Source organism: Cetorhinus maximus, chromosome 30 (genome assembly GCF_964194155.1).
Source record: "Cetorhinus maximus chromosome 30, sCetMax3.hap1.1, whole genome shotgun sequence".
Taxonomy (NCBI): domain Eukaryota; kingdom Metazoa; phylum Chordata; class Chondrichthyes; order Lamniformes; family Cetorhinidae; genus Cetorhinus; species Cetorhinus maximus.
In genome coordinates this window covers 19,399,037-19,415,451 of record NC_135908.1, presented here as the reverse complement: position 1 = coordinate 19,415,451, position 16,415 = coordinate 19,399,037, and the positions used below count along the sequence as shown (strand labels likewise).

Below are 16,415 nucleotides of genomic sequence, written 5' to 3'. Positions count from 1 at the left end.
CCCCTTGAATCCCCTTAAACCTCCTACCTCTTAGCCCAAATCTACACCCTGTCTCCTGCCCACGCAAGATGGCCACACAAGATTGCCACCGATACCTGTCTGCACATGTGCACTGGTCCACGCGTATGCAGAAATCCAATGATGCCACTCTGCTGCGCCCTGCCTGCCAGAAAGCATTTGCTGTTCATAGCAAGAAAGGGGAACAGGTCAGGAAGTAAGAGGTTAAACAGCTTACTTTAAAAAAATGGCCTATGTGGAGTCAGTTGGCTCAGACAGTGATTATCATTGGTACAATAAGGACGTTGTGTGTGGCTGCTGAGTAATTATTGGATTATGTACACTTGAGCTGCTAATCTGTGTGTCTCTGTGTTTCACTGAATTCAATCGAAATAAAAATGAGATGTAAAACAGGTGCAGATTCGCTATCCCTCAATTTACACCACACACTCCCTTGGATCTATTCCACAAATGTGGAGACCATTTCAAACTGATCCTCAAAGTTAGTTGCTTTTACATTGCGATGGCTGCTAGTTTTGCCTATTCTGTTGCTTGCAGTGATCTAAGAGTAAAACACCAGAACTGCGCATGCATGCCATTGGCAACAAATGCAGCCTTAAATCCATTCCCCCTGTTTATAACCCCTCAACCAAGGGGAAAAGGGCCTTCCTGTCCACTTTATCCAGGCCCCTCATAATCTTATACACTACAATTAAGTCTCCTTTAAGCCTCCTCTGTTCCAAAAGAAAACCCCAGCCTATCTAATCTTTCCTCATAACTAAAAATTTTCCAATCCAGGCAAAATCCTCATATCTTTTCTATATGTGCTCTTGTTCCAATCACAACTTTGCACACAGTACTCCAGCTGTGGCCTAACTAGTGTTTTATCCGGTTTCAGCAATTTCAGCATAACCTCCCAGCTCTTATTTTCTGTGCCTCGGCTAATAGAGGCAAGTATATGCCTTCTTGACCACCTTATCAACCTGTCCAGCCGGTTTCAAGGATTTATGTCCCAGGTCCCTCTGTTCGTTTACACCTCTCAGTAATGCTACTTTTTATTGCATATTACTATGCCTTATTAGCCTTCCTCACATTTAGCATTACCTCACATTTCTCCAGATTGAACTCGATTTGCCACTGTTCCATCCACCTGACTAGTCCATTGATATCAGAATCTCACAGAATCACAGAAATGTTATGGTGCAGAAGGAGGCCATTCGGCCCATCATGCCTGCACCAGCTCTCTGAGCAATATGACTCTGTCATCCTCCTGCCCTTTCCCTATAACCCTGCACATTGTTTCTGTTTAAATAATCATCTAATGCCCTCTTGAATGCCTCGATTGAACCTGTCTGTACCACACTTCCAGGCAGTGCATTCCAGACCCAAACCACTCGCTGTGTAAAAAAGTTTTTTCTCACATTGCATTTGCTTCTTTTATAAATCATTTTAAATCTCTGCCCTCGATCCTTTTACGAGCAGGAACAGTTACAAGTGGGAACAGTTTCTCCCTATCTGCTCTGTCTAGGCTCTTCATGATTTTGAACACTTCTATCAAATCTCCTCTTAGCCTTCTCTTAGGAGAACAGTCCCAGCTTCTCCAATCTACTTTCATAACTGAAGTTTCCCATCCCTGGAATCATTTTTGTAAACCCCTTCTGCACTTTCTCCAGTGCGTTAACATCCTTTCTAAAGTGTGGTGCCCAGAACTTTACTCCAGCTGAGATCTAACTAGTGTCCAGTACAAGTTCAGCATAGCCTCCTTGCTCTTGTAATCTATGTCCCTATTGATAAAGACTAGGGCACTGTATGCTTTATTAACTGCTCATTCCACCTTTAATGACTTATGCACATATACACTCAGGTCCCTCTGCTCCTCCACACCCTTTTACAGTTGTACCCTTTATTTTGCACTGTGTGCTTCTGTGATTTTTATACTGTCTCTCCATGTTCTTCCTACCAAAATGAATCACCTCACACTTCTCCGACATTGAACTTAATCTGCCAACTATCTGCCCACTCCACCAACTTGTCTATGTCCTTTTGAAGTTCTACACTCTCCTCACAGTTTACAATGCTTCCTAGTTTTGTATGATCCACAAACTTTGAAATTGTCCCTGCACTCCAAGATCTCGATCATTTAATATATGTCAGCAAAAGCAAGGGTCCCAATACCGACCCCTGGGGAACTCCACTACAAACCTTCCTCCAGCCTGAAAAATATCCATTAACCATTACTGCTGTTTCCTATTACTCAGCTAATTCTGTATCCATGTTGCTATGGTCCCTTTTATTCCATGAGCTACAACTTTTCTCACAAGTCTGTTGTGCTGCCTTTTGGAAGCTCATGTACACAACATCAACAGCATTACCCTCATAACTCCTCTCTGTTATCGCTTCAATAAATTCCAGCAAGTTAGTTAAACATGATCTTCCCTTAAATCCATGCTGGCTCTTGCTAATCAACCCACAGTTTTCCATGTGACTATTAATTCTATCCCGAATAATTGTTTATAGAAGCTTAATTGTGGAAAGGGAGGTATGAAGACTTAGAGGTTTAGGGAAGGATTTGCAGATTTACAGCCCAGGCAGGTGAAGGCCCGGCCACTAATGGTGACACGATTAAAAGTGGGAATGCTGAGGGAACCACAATTAAAGGAAAACAGATAGTGGAGGATGGTGGGACTGGAGGCCATAGGGAGGGGTCATTTTACAGAAAACAGCTCCAAACTTCTACCACCCCATATCTTCCTGCAGTCTACAGCTTTCTTCTTCATTATCAACCACCTGTCCAGTTTTTGTACCATCTGCAAATTTTTTAATCATACCCCTACTTTCAAGACCAAATCATTGATGTATAGTACAAAAAACAAGGGTCCTAATACTCAGCTCTGTGGAACTGCACTGGAGATGATCTCCCAGTCACCCATCGACCATTATGTTCTTCCTGCTTCTGTGTCAATTTTGGATCTAAATTGCCACTTTGCTTTGAATTCCATAGACTATTACTTTCATGATTAGTCTGCCTTGTGGGACTTTATCAAAGGCCTTACTAAAATCCATATAGCACTGCAATCATCGACTCTGCTTATTACTTTCTCAAAAAATTCTATCATGTTAGCCAGAGACAAGCTTCCTTTAACCAATCCGCTCTGACTTTGATCAATCCATGTCTTTCTAAATGAAGATTCACCCTGTCCCTCATAACTTCTTCCAACAACTTTCCCACCACTGAAGTTAGGCCGACTAGCCTGCAGTTACTCACTATCCTTTCTCCTTTTTCAAACAATGGTGAAAGGTTAAGTCTCCTCCAGTCTTCTGGCACCACACCTGTAACCAAAGGGGACTGGAAAATGATAGTCAGAGCGTGCACTATTTCTTCATTTGCTTTTCCTTAACAGCCTAGGATATGTTTCATCCAGGCCCAGGGATTTATCCACTTTCAGTAAGATCATGGCTGATCTGATTGTAACCTCCCACCTACCCCCGATAACCTTTCACCCTCTTGTTAATCAAGAATCTATTTAGCTCTGCCTTAAAAATATTGAAAGACCCTGCTTCCATTGCCTTTTGAGGAAGAGAGTTCCAAAGACTCATGACCCTTAGAGAAAAGAATTCTCCTAATCTCTGTCTTAAATGGGTGACCCCTTATTTTTAAACCATGACCCCTAGTTCTAGATTCTTCCACAAGAGGAAACATCCTCTTCACATCCACTCGTCAAGACCGTCAGGATCTTAAAGGTTTTGATCAAGTTGCCTCTTACTCTTCTAAACTCCAGTGGCTATAAGCCTAACCTGTCCAACCTTTGTAAGATAACGTGACCATTCCTGGGACAGAAACAGAAAATGCTGGAAAAACTCAGCAGGTCTAGCAGCATCTGTGGAGAGAGAAACAGAGTTAACGTTTCGAGCCCGTATGACCCTTCTTCAGAGCATACGGACTTGAAACGTTAACTCTGTTTCTCTCTCCACAGATGCTGCTAGACCTGCTGAGATTTTCCAGCATTTTCTGTTTTTGTTTCAGATTTCCAGCATCCGCAATATTTTACTTTTTCCCATTCTTGATGCTAGCCTAGTAAACCTTCTCTGAAATGCTTCTAATGCATTTACATTTCCTTAAATAAGGAGATCAGTATTGTACACACTACTCCAGGTGTGGTCTCACCAGTGCCCTATACAACTTAAGCATAACCTCCTTACTTCTGTATTCAATTCGCTTTGCAGTAAACAATACCATTCTCTTCGCTTTCCTAATTATTTGCTGTACCTGCATACCAGCCTTTTGTGATTCATGCTCTAGGATGCCCAGATCCCTCTGCATCTCAGAGCCCTGCAATCTCTCACCATTCAGAAATTAAGCTTCTTTTTTATTCTTTGTGCCAAGATGGACAATTTCTCATTTTCCCACATTATACTCAATTTGCCAGGTCTTTGCCCACTCACTTAACCTATGTCATTTAATAGCCTCTTCATGTGCTCTTCACAACTAACTTTCCTACCTATCTTTATCATTAGCAAACTTAGCAACCATACCATTTGTCCCTTCATCCAAATCATTGATGTAAATTGTAAAAAGAAGAGGCCCCAGCACTGAACTCTGTGGCACACCACACGCTACATCCCACCAACCAGAAAAAGACCCATTTATGGTTACCCTCTGTTTTTCTGTTAGCTAGGCAACCTTATATCCATGCTAATATGATACCCCTTACACCATGAGCTTTTGTTTTCCGCAATAACCTTAGATACAGCACCTTATCAAATGTCTTCTGAAAATCTAAGTCCAGTACATCCACCGGTTCTCCTTTATCCACAGCACATGTGACTTTTTCAAAGAACTCCAGTAAATTGGTTAAACATGATTTCCCCTTCACAAAGCCATGTTGATTTTGCCTGATTGCTTTAAACTTTAGGTGCCCCACTATAACATCTATAATAATAGCTTCTAACATTTTCCCTATGGCAGATGTTAAGCTAACTGGCCCATCGTTTCCAGCTTTACTTCCCTCCTTTTTTGAATAAAGGAGTTACATTTCCTATTTTCCAATCTAATGGAACCTTCCCCGAATCTTTGGAATTTTAGAAAATTAAAACCAATGCATCAACTATCTCACTAGCCACTCCTTTTAAGACCCTAGAACAAAGTACATCAGGACCCATGGATATGTCAGCCAGCAGCTCCAACAATTTGCTCAGTACCACTTCTCTAGTGATTGTAATTTTTCTGAGTTTCTCCTCCATCACCCCCCCTTCCATTTCCTGATTTACAGCTGTTTCTGGGATGTTACTTGTGTCCTCTGTAGTGAAAACTGATGCAAAATACTGGTTCAGTTCATCTGCCATCTCCTTACTTTCCATTATTAATTCCCAGACTCACTTTCTACAGACCAACACTTTGTAACTCTTCTTATTTAAATACCTATAGAAACTCTTACTATCAGTCTTTATATTTCCAGCTAGCTTTCTCTTGTACTCTAATTTTTCCCTCCTTATTAATCTTTTTGTCATTCTTTGCTGTTCTTTATATTCTGTCCAGTCTTCTGACCTGCCAACCACCTTTGCGCAATTATATGCTTTTTTACTTTGTTACAGTCTTTAACTTTTTTAGCTAACCACGGATGGTGGGTTCTCGCCTTCGGAAGTTTTCTTTCTTATTGGAATGTCTCTATTCTGAAATATTCCTTTAAAAGTCTGCCACTGCATCTCTATGGACCTATCCCTTAACCTCATTTGCCAGTTCACTCTAGCTAGCTCCGCTTTCATGCCCTCATAATTGCCCTTATTTAAGTTTAAAATACTAGTCTCAGACCCAATTTTCTCTACCTCAAACTGACTGTAAAATTCAATCGCATTCTGATCGCTGCCACCTAGGGGTGGCTTCACTATGAGGTTATCAATTAATCCTATCTCAATGCACAATACCAGGTCCAGTATATAGCCTGATCTTTGGTTGGCTCCAGATGTGCTGTTCCAAGTAACTATCCTGAAAACATCCTCCGAACTCCTCATCTACATACCTTTGCCCTTCTGATTTTTCCAATCTATATGTAGATTAAAATCTCCCCTGATTATCGCTGTACCTTTCTGACAAGCTCCCTTTAACTCTTCCCTTATACTCTGTCCTACCGTGTAGTTACAATTAGGGGGCCTGTACACCACTCCACAAGTGCCTTTTTCATCTTGGCCCAAACTGTTTCTATGTCCTGGTTTCCTGAACTTAGGTTATCCCTCTCTAATGCACTAATACTTTAATTAATTCACAGAACCACCCCTCCACCTTTTTCTAGTTTCCTGTTCTTCTTAATGTCACGTACCCTCCAATATTCAGGCCCCAATCTGTCATCCTGCAGCCATGCCTCTGTAATGGCTATCATTTATTTAATTCTCTTTGTGCTCTCAGTTCATCTGTTTTGTTTTGAATGCTACGTGCATTTAGATACAGAGCCTTTAATTTTGCCCTTTTATTATTTTTGTAATATCTGGCCTTATCTGCTGATTTACTCTTAGATTTATACACTCTGTCCCTTCATTGTCACGTTCTTCTTATCAGTTCTCATATTAGTACCTTACTCCGACCTTGTCTCTACTTTTTGGTTTAACCACATCTTCCCAATTTTGATCCTTGCCCCCACTATTCAGTTTAAAGCCTTCTCCACTGCCCTAGTTATGCGACTCGCTAAACATCAGCCCCAGCATGGTACAGATCCCACTTTCCCCAGTACTAGTGCCAGTTCCCCACAAACCGGAACCCACTTCTCCCACACCAGTGTTTGAGCAACGCCTTCGTTTTCTCTAAGCTTATTTGCACTATGCCCGTTTGCACGTGGCTCAAGTAATAATCCAGAGATTATTATCTTTGAGATTCTGCTTAATTTGGTGCCTGGCTCCTCATTCTGCCTATGCAGTATTTCCTTCCTTGTCCTGCCTACGTTGTTGGTACCTACGTGGACCACGACAACTGGATCCTCCCCTTCTCACTGCAAGTTCCGCTCCAGCCCTGAGCAAAGGTCCTGAACCCTGGCACCGGGCAGGCAACATAACCATAAGAACTCTCATTCTTTGCTGCAGAGAACAGTGTCAATCCCCTTCATTACACTGTCCCCTACTACCACTACATTGCTTTTTGCTCGCCCCACTTGATTGGCTTACTGTACCACTGCCATGGTCAGTCAGCTCATCCACCCTGCAACCCCTACTCCCATCCAAACAAGCTGAGAGAACCTCAGGCCTGTTAGACAATTGCAGAGACTGACACTCCTGCCCTCCATGCCCCTTATCTGCCTCACTTGAAGTCATACCCTCCTGTTCCTGGCAAGCTTCCAAACCAGAAGACCCTATCCTAAAGGGTGTGACTACCTCCTGGTACAAAGCATCCAAGTAACTCTGCCCCTCCCTGATGTGTTGTAGTGTCTGCAGCTCAGCCTCCAGCTCAAAGACTCTGAGCTGAAGCTTCTCAAGCTGGAGACAGTGCAGATGTGTTTGCCTTGGATCACACTGGCATCCAGGAGCTCCCACATGCTACAGCCATGACACATCACCTGTCCTGCCATCTTTGTGTCTTAATTAATTACTTATTTTATTCAATTATTTATTTTCTTTTATGTATTTTATAAATCTTACCATAAAGTCCTGTACTATTTTGAACTTTAGGAATGGAATAGACTTATCCACTTACCAGGTACGCGCCAAACAGCCAGCTTTTTCCCCTGTAGTGGAGCACGAACCAATTCCTGCAGGGAAAAAAATGGGGGGAAACCAGGGGCGATATGTTCCTCCCCTCCTCATTGAACTCTCTCAGCTTGCCGAACTCTCTCAGCTTGCCAAACTCTCTCACTCTGTTAAAGTTGCACTCAGTGCTGGCCGCACTGAGAGAGTCTGAATTTATATGTTCTGAAACAAAAGACAGAGCTCAGGTACAGAACAGACTAGTTCAAGCTAGTTTCCTTAATTAACTATCTCAGCTGCTGTCAACGCATAGCTTCTATCTCCCTGTTTGGGCTGTTGGATAAGACTTAGAATTTAAACAACACTTGCAGTTAAATGTTAAATCTATACAATATTAGATTTTTAGAAAGTGATTCAAGATTCCCTCAACTCGCCAGTACACTCGCACTTTGAGGTAGTGCTGGTCGCACTGAGAATCTCTTAGGGTAGTACCCGGATTAAGACAGATTTGTTGGACCAGAGGGCACAAATTTAAACTGATTTCAATTTCCACCAATGTTGGGAAGATGATAGACATGCTGAATAACAGGGCTGGCTTGACTGGGAGAGAAATGCACGTGTTTGACTGGTAGGCTGTGATGATCAGTATACTTGGGAATGAGGTTTTGGCAGTGGTCTTTGCTCTGATTGTTCGTAAGATATCTCGACCATTGGCAATGAATGGCCAGAAAAATATAATGGTCATTAAACATTCACTGCTAGATTTGCTTTAGATTTTGCATTAACCCTAACTGATTTAGTTAAGTCTTTTTATTCATTCATGGGATGTGGGTGTCGCTGACTAGGCCAGCATTTATTGCTTATCTCTAATTGCCCTTAAGAAGGCGGTGGTGAGCCACTACCTTGAACTGCTGCAGTGCATGTGATGTACACCTGTTAGGGAGGGAGTTCCAGGATTTTGACCCAGCGATAGTGAAAGAACGACGATATATTTCCAAGTCAGGATGGTGAGTGACTTGGAGGGGCACTTCTGGGTGGTGGTGTTCCCATGTATCTGCTGCCCTTGTCCTTCTAGAAGGTAGTGGTCCAGGGTTTGGAAGGTGCTATCTCAGGAGCCTTGGTGAGTTCCGACAGTGCATCTTGTAGGTGGTACACACTGCTGCTACTGTGTGTTGATGGTAGAGGGAGTGAATGTTTGTGGAAGTGGTGCCAATCAAGCGGGCTGCTTTGTCCTGGATGGTGTCAAGCTTCTAGTGTTGTTGGAGCTGCACTCATCCAGGCAAGTGGGGAGTATTCCATCACACTCAGGACTTGTGCCTTGTAAATGGTGGACAGGTTTTGGGGAGTCAGGAGGTGAGTTACTCGCCGCAGGATTCCTAGCTTCTGACCTGCTCTTGTAGCCACAGTATTTATGTGGCTCGTCCAATTCAGTTTCTGGTCAATGGTAATCCCCAGGATGTTGATATGGTGGGGGAGGGGGGTTCAGCCAATGGTAACGCCATTGAACACCAAGGAACGATGGTTAGATTCTCTCTTGTTGGAGATAGTCATTGCCTGACACTTCTGTGGTGCGAATGTTATTTGCCACTTGTCAGCCCAAGCCTGGATATTGTCCAGGTCTTGCTGCGCTTGGACATGGACTGCTTCAGTATCTGAGGAGTCGTGAATGGTGCTGAACATTGTGCAGTCATCAGCGAACATTCCCATTTCTGACCTCATGATGGAAGGAAAGTCATTGATGAAGCAGCTGCCTTTATTATGTTTTCTGCTGTTCTTAATTTTAGGAAAGTGCTGTTCAAGTTCTTCCCTGAATGAATTTTGCCTGAAACATGTTCTGTCCATGGCTCAGTGGTAGGAATCTTGCTTTTGCGTCAAAAGCCTGTTTATTCAAGCCACTCTTCAGAGACTTGAGCTGAAAATTTAGACCGGCACTTAAAATGCAGCCCTGAGGGAGTTGATGTTGGGGATGCTGTCTTTCAGATCAAATCCTCTGGGGAATATAAAAAATCCCACAGAGCTAATGGAAGAAGAGCAGGGGAGTTCTCTCTGATGTCCTGACCATCATCAATTCCTCAACCAAAACCAGTAAAACTGATAATCTGGCCATTTATTTATTTGCTCTATGTGGGACTTTGCCCCCTGCAAATTAACTGTTGTGTTACCCTGCATTACAACAGCGACTGCTCTTCAGAAGTATTCGAGCAAAATACTGCGGATGCTGGAAATCTGAAATAAAAACAGTAAATGCGGGAAATACTGAGCAGGTTTGGCAGCATACTTGGAGGAAGAACCAGTCATTTTGGGTCGCTGACCTTTCGGGAAAACGGATAGTAGGTAATTAACTTGAAACGTAAATTCTTTCTTGATCTCTGCAGATGTTGCCAGACCTTCTGAGTGTTTACAGCTTTTTCTTTTTTAACTTCAGAAGTACTTCCCTGGCTGTGAATCGCTTTGAGATATCCTGAGGATACGAAAGACATTTAATAAATGCATGTCCTTTATTTCCTCCTGTTACTTATTTAGTTCATTTTGCAGCAAGCCCATGCCTGGTTGCTGGATGGTTATATGCCGAGTACTGCTGCCTAAAGATACATAGTCATAGTATTTTGTGTGGGACTTGTTCTGAGGTTTTAAGTCCAGTTTGCTTTGTGTTCTCAGGGCAGAGGGTAGGACCTGGTACACATCACACCGAGGCCGGCTATGGATTGCAGCCGCTGCCAAAAGACCGTCACCCCAGGAAATAACTGAGATCGAAGGCACCTATAGGGCAATGTGTGGCAGAGGTAAACCACTTCTTCAAGATCAGTATTTTCAGACCTCTACTTTGTTTCAAAGTAGGTGTGGCCATTCAACAATAGTGATGTTTTAATACATAGGGTTAGCGGGTAATCTACATTTAAGTGGCTAGGTTTAACTCTAGATTCAGCTGAAGATTTTTAACATTGGTTTATGCTGACCTTTTCATTCTAGAGCTCACTATTTTAAATTTCAGTTTTTAAAGCTAAGTGGCTGTTTTGGGTAGAGCACTAGGGGGAGACAATGGCATAATAGTAATGTTACTAGGACTAGTAATCCAAAGGCCAAGGCTAATACTTAAATCCCACCATGGCAGCTGGTGGAATTTAAATGCAATTAATGAAATGTGGAACATAAAGATGACCATAACAACTATCATCAACTGTTGTAAAAAAAACCCATCTCTAATTCACTCATGTTCCTTGGAGAAGGAAATCTGCCATCCTTGCTTGGCCTGGCCTAAGTGTGACAACAATATGGTTGACTCTTAACTGCCCTCTGAAATGGCATAGCAAGCCACTCAGTTCAAGGGCAATTCGGGATGGGCAACAAATCCTGGCCTTGCCAGCGATGTCCACATCCCATAATTTAAAAAAAACACTGAATATGTGCCCCAGTGCACTAGTTCCATGCAGTATAGCAAAAGAAGGAACTTGTATTGAGATAACACCTTTCACATCAGCAGAAAATCTCATAGGAATGTGAATAGGCTATTTGACACCTGGAGTCTGTTTATCCCATCCTGTTAGAACATGGTTGTTGTGTACCTCAACTCCATTGGCCCACAATGGCTGTACCTTCATACTCTTGTCGAACGAAAATCAACCAATCTTAGTCTTGAAAATGTCACTTGTGTTCCGAAGCCTTTTGGGGAAGCAAGTTCCATAATTCCCCTGCTCTTTGTGTGGAAAAAATTTCATTTCTCAATGGCCTGGCTGTAATTTTAAGATCAAACCTCCTTGACTTGGATTGCTTTACCAGAGGATGTTGTTTCCCTGTGTCCTCATCAAATCCCCATATCATTACATATCACAAACATAGAATATACAACACAGAAACAGGCCATTTGACCCAACCAATCTGTGCGATATGTTCCACCTGAGACACTTCCCAACCTTCCTCATCCAATTTTAAACATATTCCTCTATTCTTTTCCCCTTCATAGGCTTATCTAGCTTCCCTTTAAATACTATTCACCTCAAATACTCCCTGTGACAGTAGGTTTCACTTTCTCACCACTTTCTAGGTATAGAAGTTCATTTTGAGTTCCCTATTTGATTTCTTCTTGTCTATCTTATATTGATGGCCTCTAGTTTGCTCTTTCCTTCAAATGAAAACTCTCCCTGTCTACTCTATTAAACCTTTCAGAATTTTAAAGACACTTGTTTGTTCACCACTCAGCCTCTCCTAAGAGAAAAGAGTCTTGGTCTTTTAAGTTCTTAATGAATGTAACCTTGTCGTTCTGGTATCTGGACTGAGATTTCAATTACTAATGTCTTGGTTTAATATTCAGTTCTTTACCCAAAAGTCAGCATAAGCCAATCAATGTCAAAAGCTTTAATTGACTCTAGAGTTAAACCCAGCTAGTTAACGTAGATTACTCACTTTATTACGCCCTCTCCAGTGCCTTTATGTCCATTTTGTAATACAAGTGACCAGAACTGGACAGAGTGCCCCAAGTGTGGTCTAACCAAGGCTCAACAAAAATTTAGCAAACCTCTCTGCTTTTCAATTCTATCCTGCTAGAAATAAACCCTCATACTTGGTATCCTAACTTACACCAAATCCCATCCACCAAGTCTCTCTGTGCTCGCTGGCCTACATTGGGTCTCGACTAAAATGACTTACTGTTGCCTACTCCGATTCTATCAAACTCTCCAAGTATTCTATCTATCTTGATGCAGCTCTCTGATATTTGAGGTATTCCTTAAACTTCTCATCCTTGTTTTCAAATCTCTCTGTGGCCTCGCCCCTCGCATTCCTATCCCTGTAATCTCCTACAACCTCACAGCCCTCTGAGACATCTGCACTTCCTGAGAAGGGGCGAGACTTAGAGCGGAGCTGGAGAGTTAAAAGCGCACGAGAAGGAGCAAGACTGGGAGCAGAGCCAGAAGTTAAAAGAGCGCGAGAAGGGGCGAGACTGAGATAAACATACTAAATTGTAGTATACATTGGAATTATTCTAAATTAAGATAATAACTAAAATAAATTAGTAAATACTTTAGTAAAAGCTTTACATAGAGTATAAGATAGTCAGTGCAGCTCGGCCAAGTGGAATGTGCATCTTGCAGGATGTGGGAAGTTGTGCAGGCACAAATTGCCCTCAATGACTACCTCTGCAGGAAATGTCCACCAGCTGCAGAAACTTGAGCTCTGAGTTGCAGAGCTTGAGTGGCAGCTGGAGTCACTGTGATGCATCCACAAGGCTGAGGATTACGTGGATAGCACGTTTAGAGAGGTGGGCACACCAGAGCTATGAAGTACACAGGCAGAGAGGAAATGGATGGCCGCCAGCATATCTAAGAGCAACAGGCAGGTAGTGCAGGAATCCCCTAAGGCTCTCTCACTCTCTAACCGCTTTTCCATTTTGGATACTGGTGAGCGAGATGGTTCCTCCAGAGGACTGTAGCAAGAGCCAGGTCACTGGCATCACAGGTGGCTCTGCTGCACAGGAGGGGATGAGGAAGAGTGGAAGTGTTATAATAGTAGTGGATTCAATAGTCCGGGGAGCAGACAGGCGTTTCTGCGGCTGTCGACTTGACTCCAGGATGGTATTTTGCCTCCATGGTGCCGGAATCGAGGATGTCACAGAGCAGCTGCAGGGCATTCTTTTGGGGGAGGGTGAACAGCCAGAGGTCGTGGTTGGGACCAATTGGGACCAATGACATAGGTAGGAAAAGGGATGAGGTCTTGAAAGCAGCTTTTATAGAGTTAGGAAGGGAATTAAAAAGCAGGACTTCAAGAGCAGTAATCTCAGGATTACTCCCAGTGCCACGTGCTAGTGAGCATAAGAACAGGAAGATTGAGAAGTTCAACATGTGTCTGGAGAAATGGAGTAGGAGGGAGGGCTTTAGATTTCTGAGGCATTGGGATCGGACCTGGGGCAGGTGGGACCTGTACAAGAAGGACAGGTTACACCTTAACAGGACTGGGGCTAACGTCCTGGTGGGGAAGTTTGCTGGTGCTGTTGGGGAGGGTTTAAACTAGATTGGCAGGGGGGTGGGAACCTGAGGGGTAATTCAGAGTGCAGAGGAGAAAAACTAGCAGTGGGAAGTAATGAAGTATCAACTGATAATGAGGATATATCAGAGAGTTGCATCAAGATAGATAGAATACTTGGAGAGTTTGATAGAATCGGAGTAGGCAACAGTAAGTCATTAGAAGGGGTCAGAATTAGCGGGAAAGTAAAAAAGCCTAAAGCAGAGCTAATGTGCATGTATGTGAACGCACAGAGTGTAGTTAATAAGCTTGGTGAACTGCAGGCACAGGTTGACAAATGGAATTAAGATATTATTGCTGTAACAGAGACCTGGCTCAAAGAAGGGCAGGACTGGGTGTTACATATTCCTGGGTACAAGGTGTTTAGGAGAGACAGGAAAGGGGTGGGGGGTGGAGTGGCAATATTGGTTAAAGATGGCATTACAGTACTGAAGAGAGAGGATGTTTCAGAGGGGTCAAGGACAGAATCGCTCTGGTTAGAGGTAAGGAATAGGAAAGGTGCAATAACATTGATTGGTGTAGTATATCAACAACCAACTTGTCACAGTCCTTCTCAGTGTTGACTATCCCTCCCCCAGTTTGGTGTCATCTGAAAATTTAGAAATTGCATTTTTGATTCCAAAGTCTAAATTGTTAATATGAGTTGTGAACATTAGTGGTCCCAGTAAAGAGCCTTTTGGAACCCCACTTTTCAGCCTCTGAATAGTTACCCGTTACCCCCTAATTTCAGTTTTTTGTCTTGCAGTCAGCAGGCTGCTACTTGTCCCTGATTCTGTAAGTTCTGACCTTATTCATTAATCCATCATGTGGCACCTTTTCAAAAGCTCTTTGGAAATAATTTAAACACCTCTATTAAATCGCTTATCAGCTTTCTGGTGCTTCACAGTCAGTGAAGTGTAGTTTAGGTGTAGCCACTGTTGTAATGCAGGCAAATAAGCTCCTGGTCATTGGTAATAGAAAATACAGACACTGAAAGACCATAACATCCATCCTGCCTAGAGGAATGGGGTGGGGGTACACTGCATGTGCTTACATATGTGGATAACACGTAAATAATGAGAGGAGGAGGAGAATAAATGCTCTGTAGTTGGGACTTGAGAAAGACTTAATTTCATTTCCTGCCACCTCAGCTATTCCCTGACTAGGTTTGATCCAGATTATAAGTGACAACCTTATTTAAGCAGCAAAATGCTTTAATAGATAAGGAATGGCAGCAAAGTTAATTGACTTCTGAAAGAGATAACCACACACACAGGTTTTTCTGTTTTGTCAGCAGTTCCAGTCACTGTTTGGACGGTCTTTGCAATGTGGAGAGATAAATTACCATTCTCCAAAAGCTTAACCAGTTCACTGATTTGTTGTAACAATAATTCAAGGTTACCACACTCCAGAGGGAAATTTGGTCCATCACAATTTGTGTTAGCAAACATTGATGAATAGTCATTTGGTAGTGCAGAACTTGAGTATTGCTTAAAAAATGAGACTTTTTTTTGTCGGAGCTTTTCATCTTACACTCATCAGGACAATTCACAAGAATACCAAATTTAAAGGGAACAACAGTTTATACTGTGAGAAGAGAGAGTGCTGATTGATTGGCTAGTGGACTCTGGTAGAGGTGTTGCACCAGTTGATGATGATTGATAGTTAACTGCTAAGCATTGTTTGAAATTTAAACCAGGTAGCTTGACTTTGGTCAAGGCATTGCCCTGAGGAATGAACCAGCAAATGGCTGCCACTTATTTTGTGTAGCTGAAACAGGCGCAATATGTGTACATGTTCTTTCTGTCTGCAAAGAACAGGGCCCTGTGTATTAATTTATGTAGCTTCCAGTACATGCAAATGTGCCACATTGTGAACCTGACTGACGATCTTAAATATTAAATTGGTTGTCAGCGTAATTCTTAACACACTTGATTATTTAGAAAATGTTGTCCAATCGCGGAGTCACATCTAATATTGGACACTGCGTTTTGAGTTTTGCAAGCATGGACTGGGTTGGGTATGATCTATACCTTACCCATTGTGAACAGTGGAAGGGACACGCTGTTTGATATGGTTCACCAGTTTTTGGGACATACGGCCTACATACCTGGCATCACACTAGCACTGAAATTCATATCCTGCATTACTCATTTGTGTGATAGGCAGAACATCTTTTTGACTTGACAGCAGGATCCTGTTATTGGTGTTATAATCCCAGCTGATGTTACTACTGGACAAGCCAAGTCCCAGGGTGGAACCTGACTTGATAGATCCTAAGTTTTATTTTTTGTTTAGGTACGTGGAGAGCGGCTACTGAACAGAGTCACAGCAGTCAGCTGGTGAACTTTTAACAAAAGAATAAAACATTTATTAAACAAGAAAAGATGAACTATATTACAATACTTCTTCACCCGCAACTATACCTTTACAGATATATACAGATTTGTAAGGATAACACAAGTTACAAAAGCTAACTTGTACTCTAATGTCCACAGTAAGTACACAGTCCATGTAAACCAATAGGCGACCTGTGGTCAGACACACCACACTCTGAAACCAACTGCCAGATGCCACCCCAAACACATGCTGTGGATCTCTCTTCAAGAACTCGCTCTGGAACGTTCACCAAACAATGCTTTCTCTCAGACGTCTTCCACAGGATGCATCTCCAAGGTTTTGAATTCTCCTTCTGATGTTCCTCTCCCCTGGATCGTCACGTGCATTCAAGCTTTGCCTTCCATGCACTCTTTCACAAA

The 16,415-nt window shown here is 42.6% G+C and overlaps 1 protein-coding gene across 1 annotated transcript in view; it reads left to right on the top strand.

Annotated features, from left to right (window-relative positions):
- trip4 (thyroid hormone receptor interactor 4) overlaps nucleotides 1-16,415 on the top strand; it is a 128,313-nt gene that overhangs the window by 34,381 nt on the left and 77,517 nt on the right. Inside the window, exon 10 of the mRNA XM_078532552.1 lies at nucleotides 10,321-10,445. Coding sequence (XP_078388678.1) covers nucleotides 10,321-10,445 — 125 coding nt within the window. The remainder of the gene's footprint in view (nucleotides 1-10,320; nucleotides 10,446-16,415) is intronic.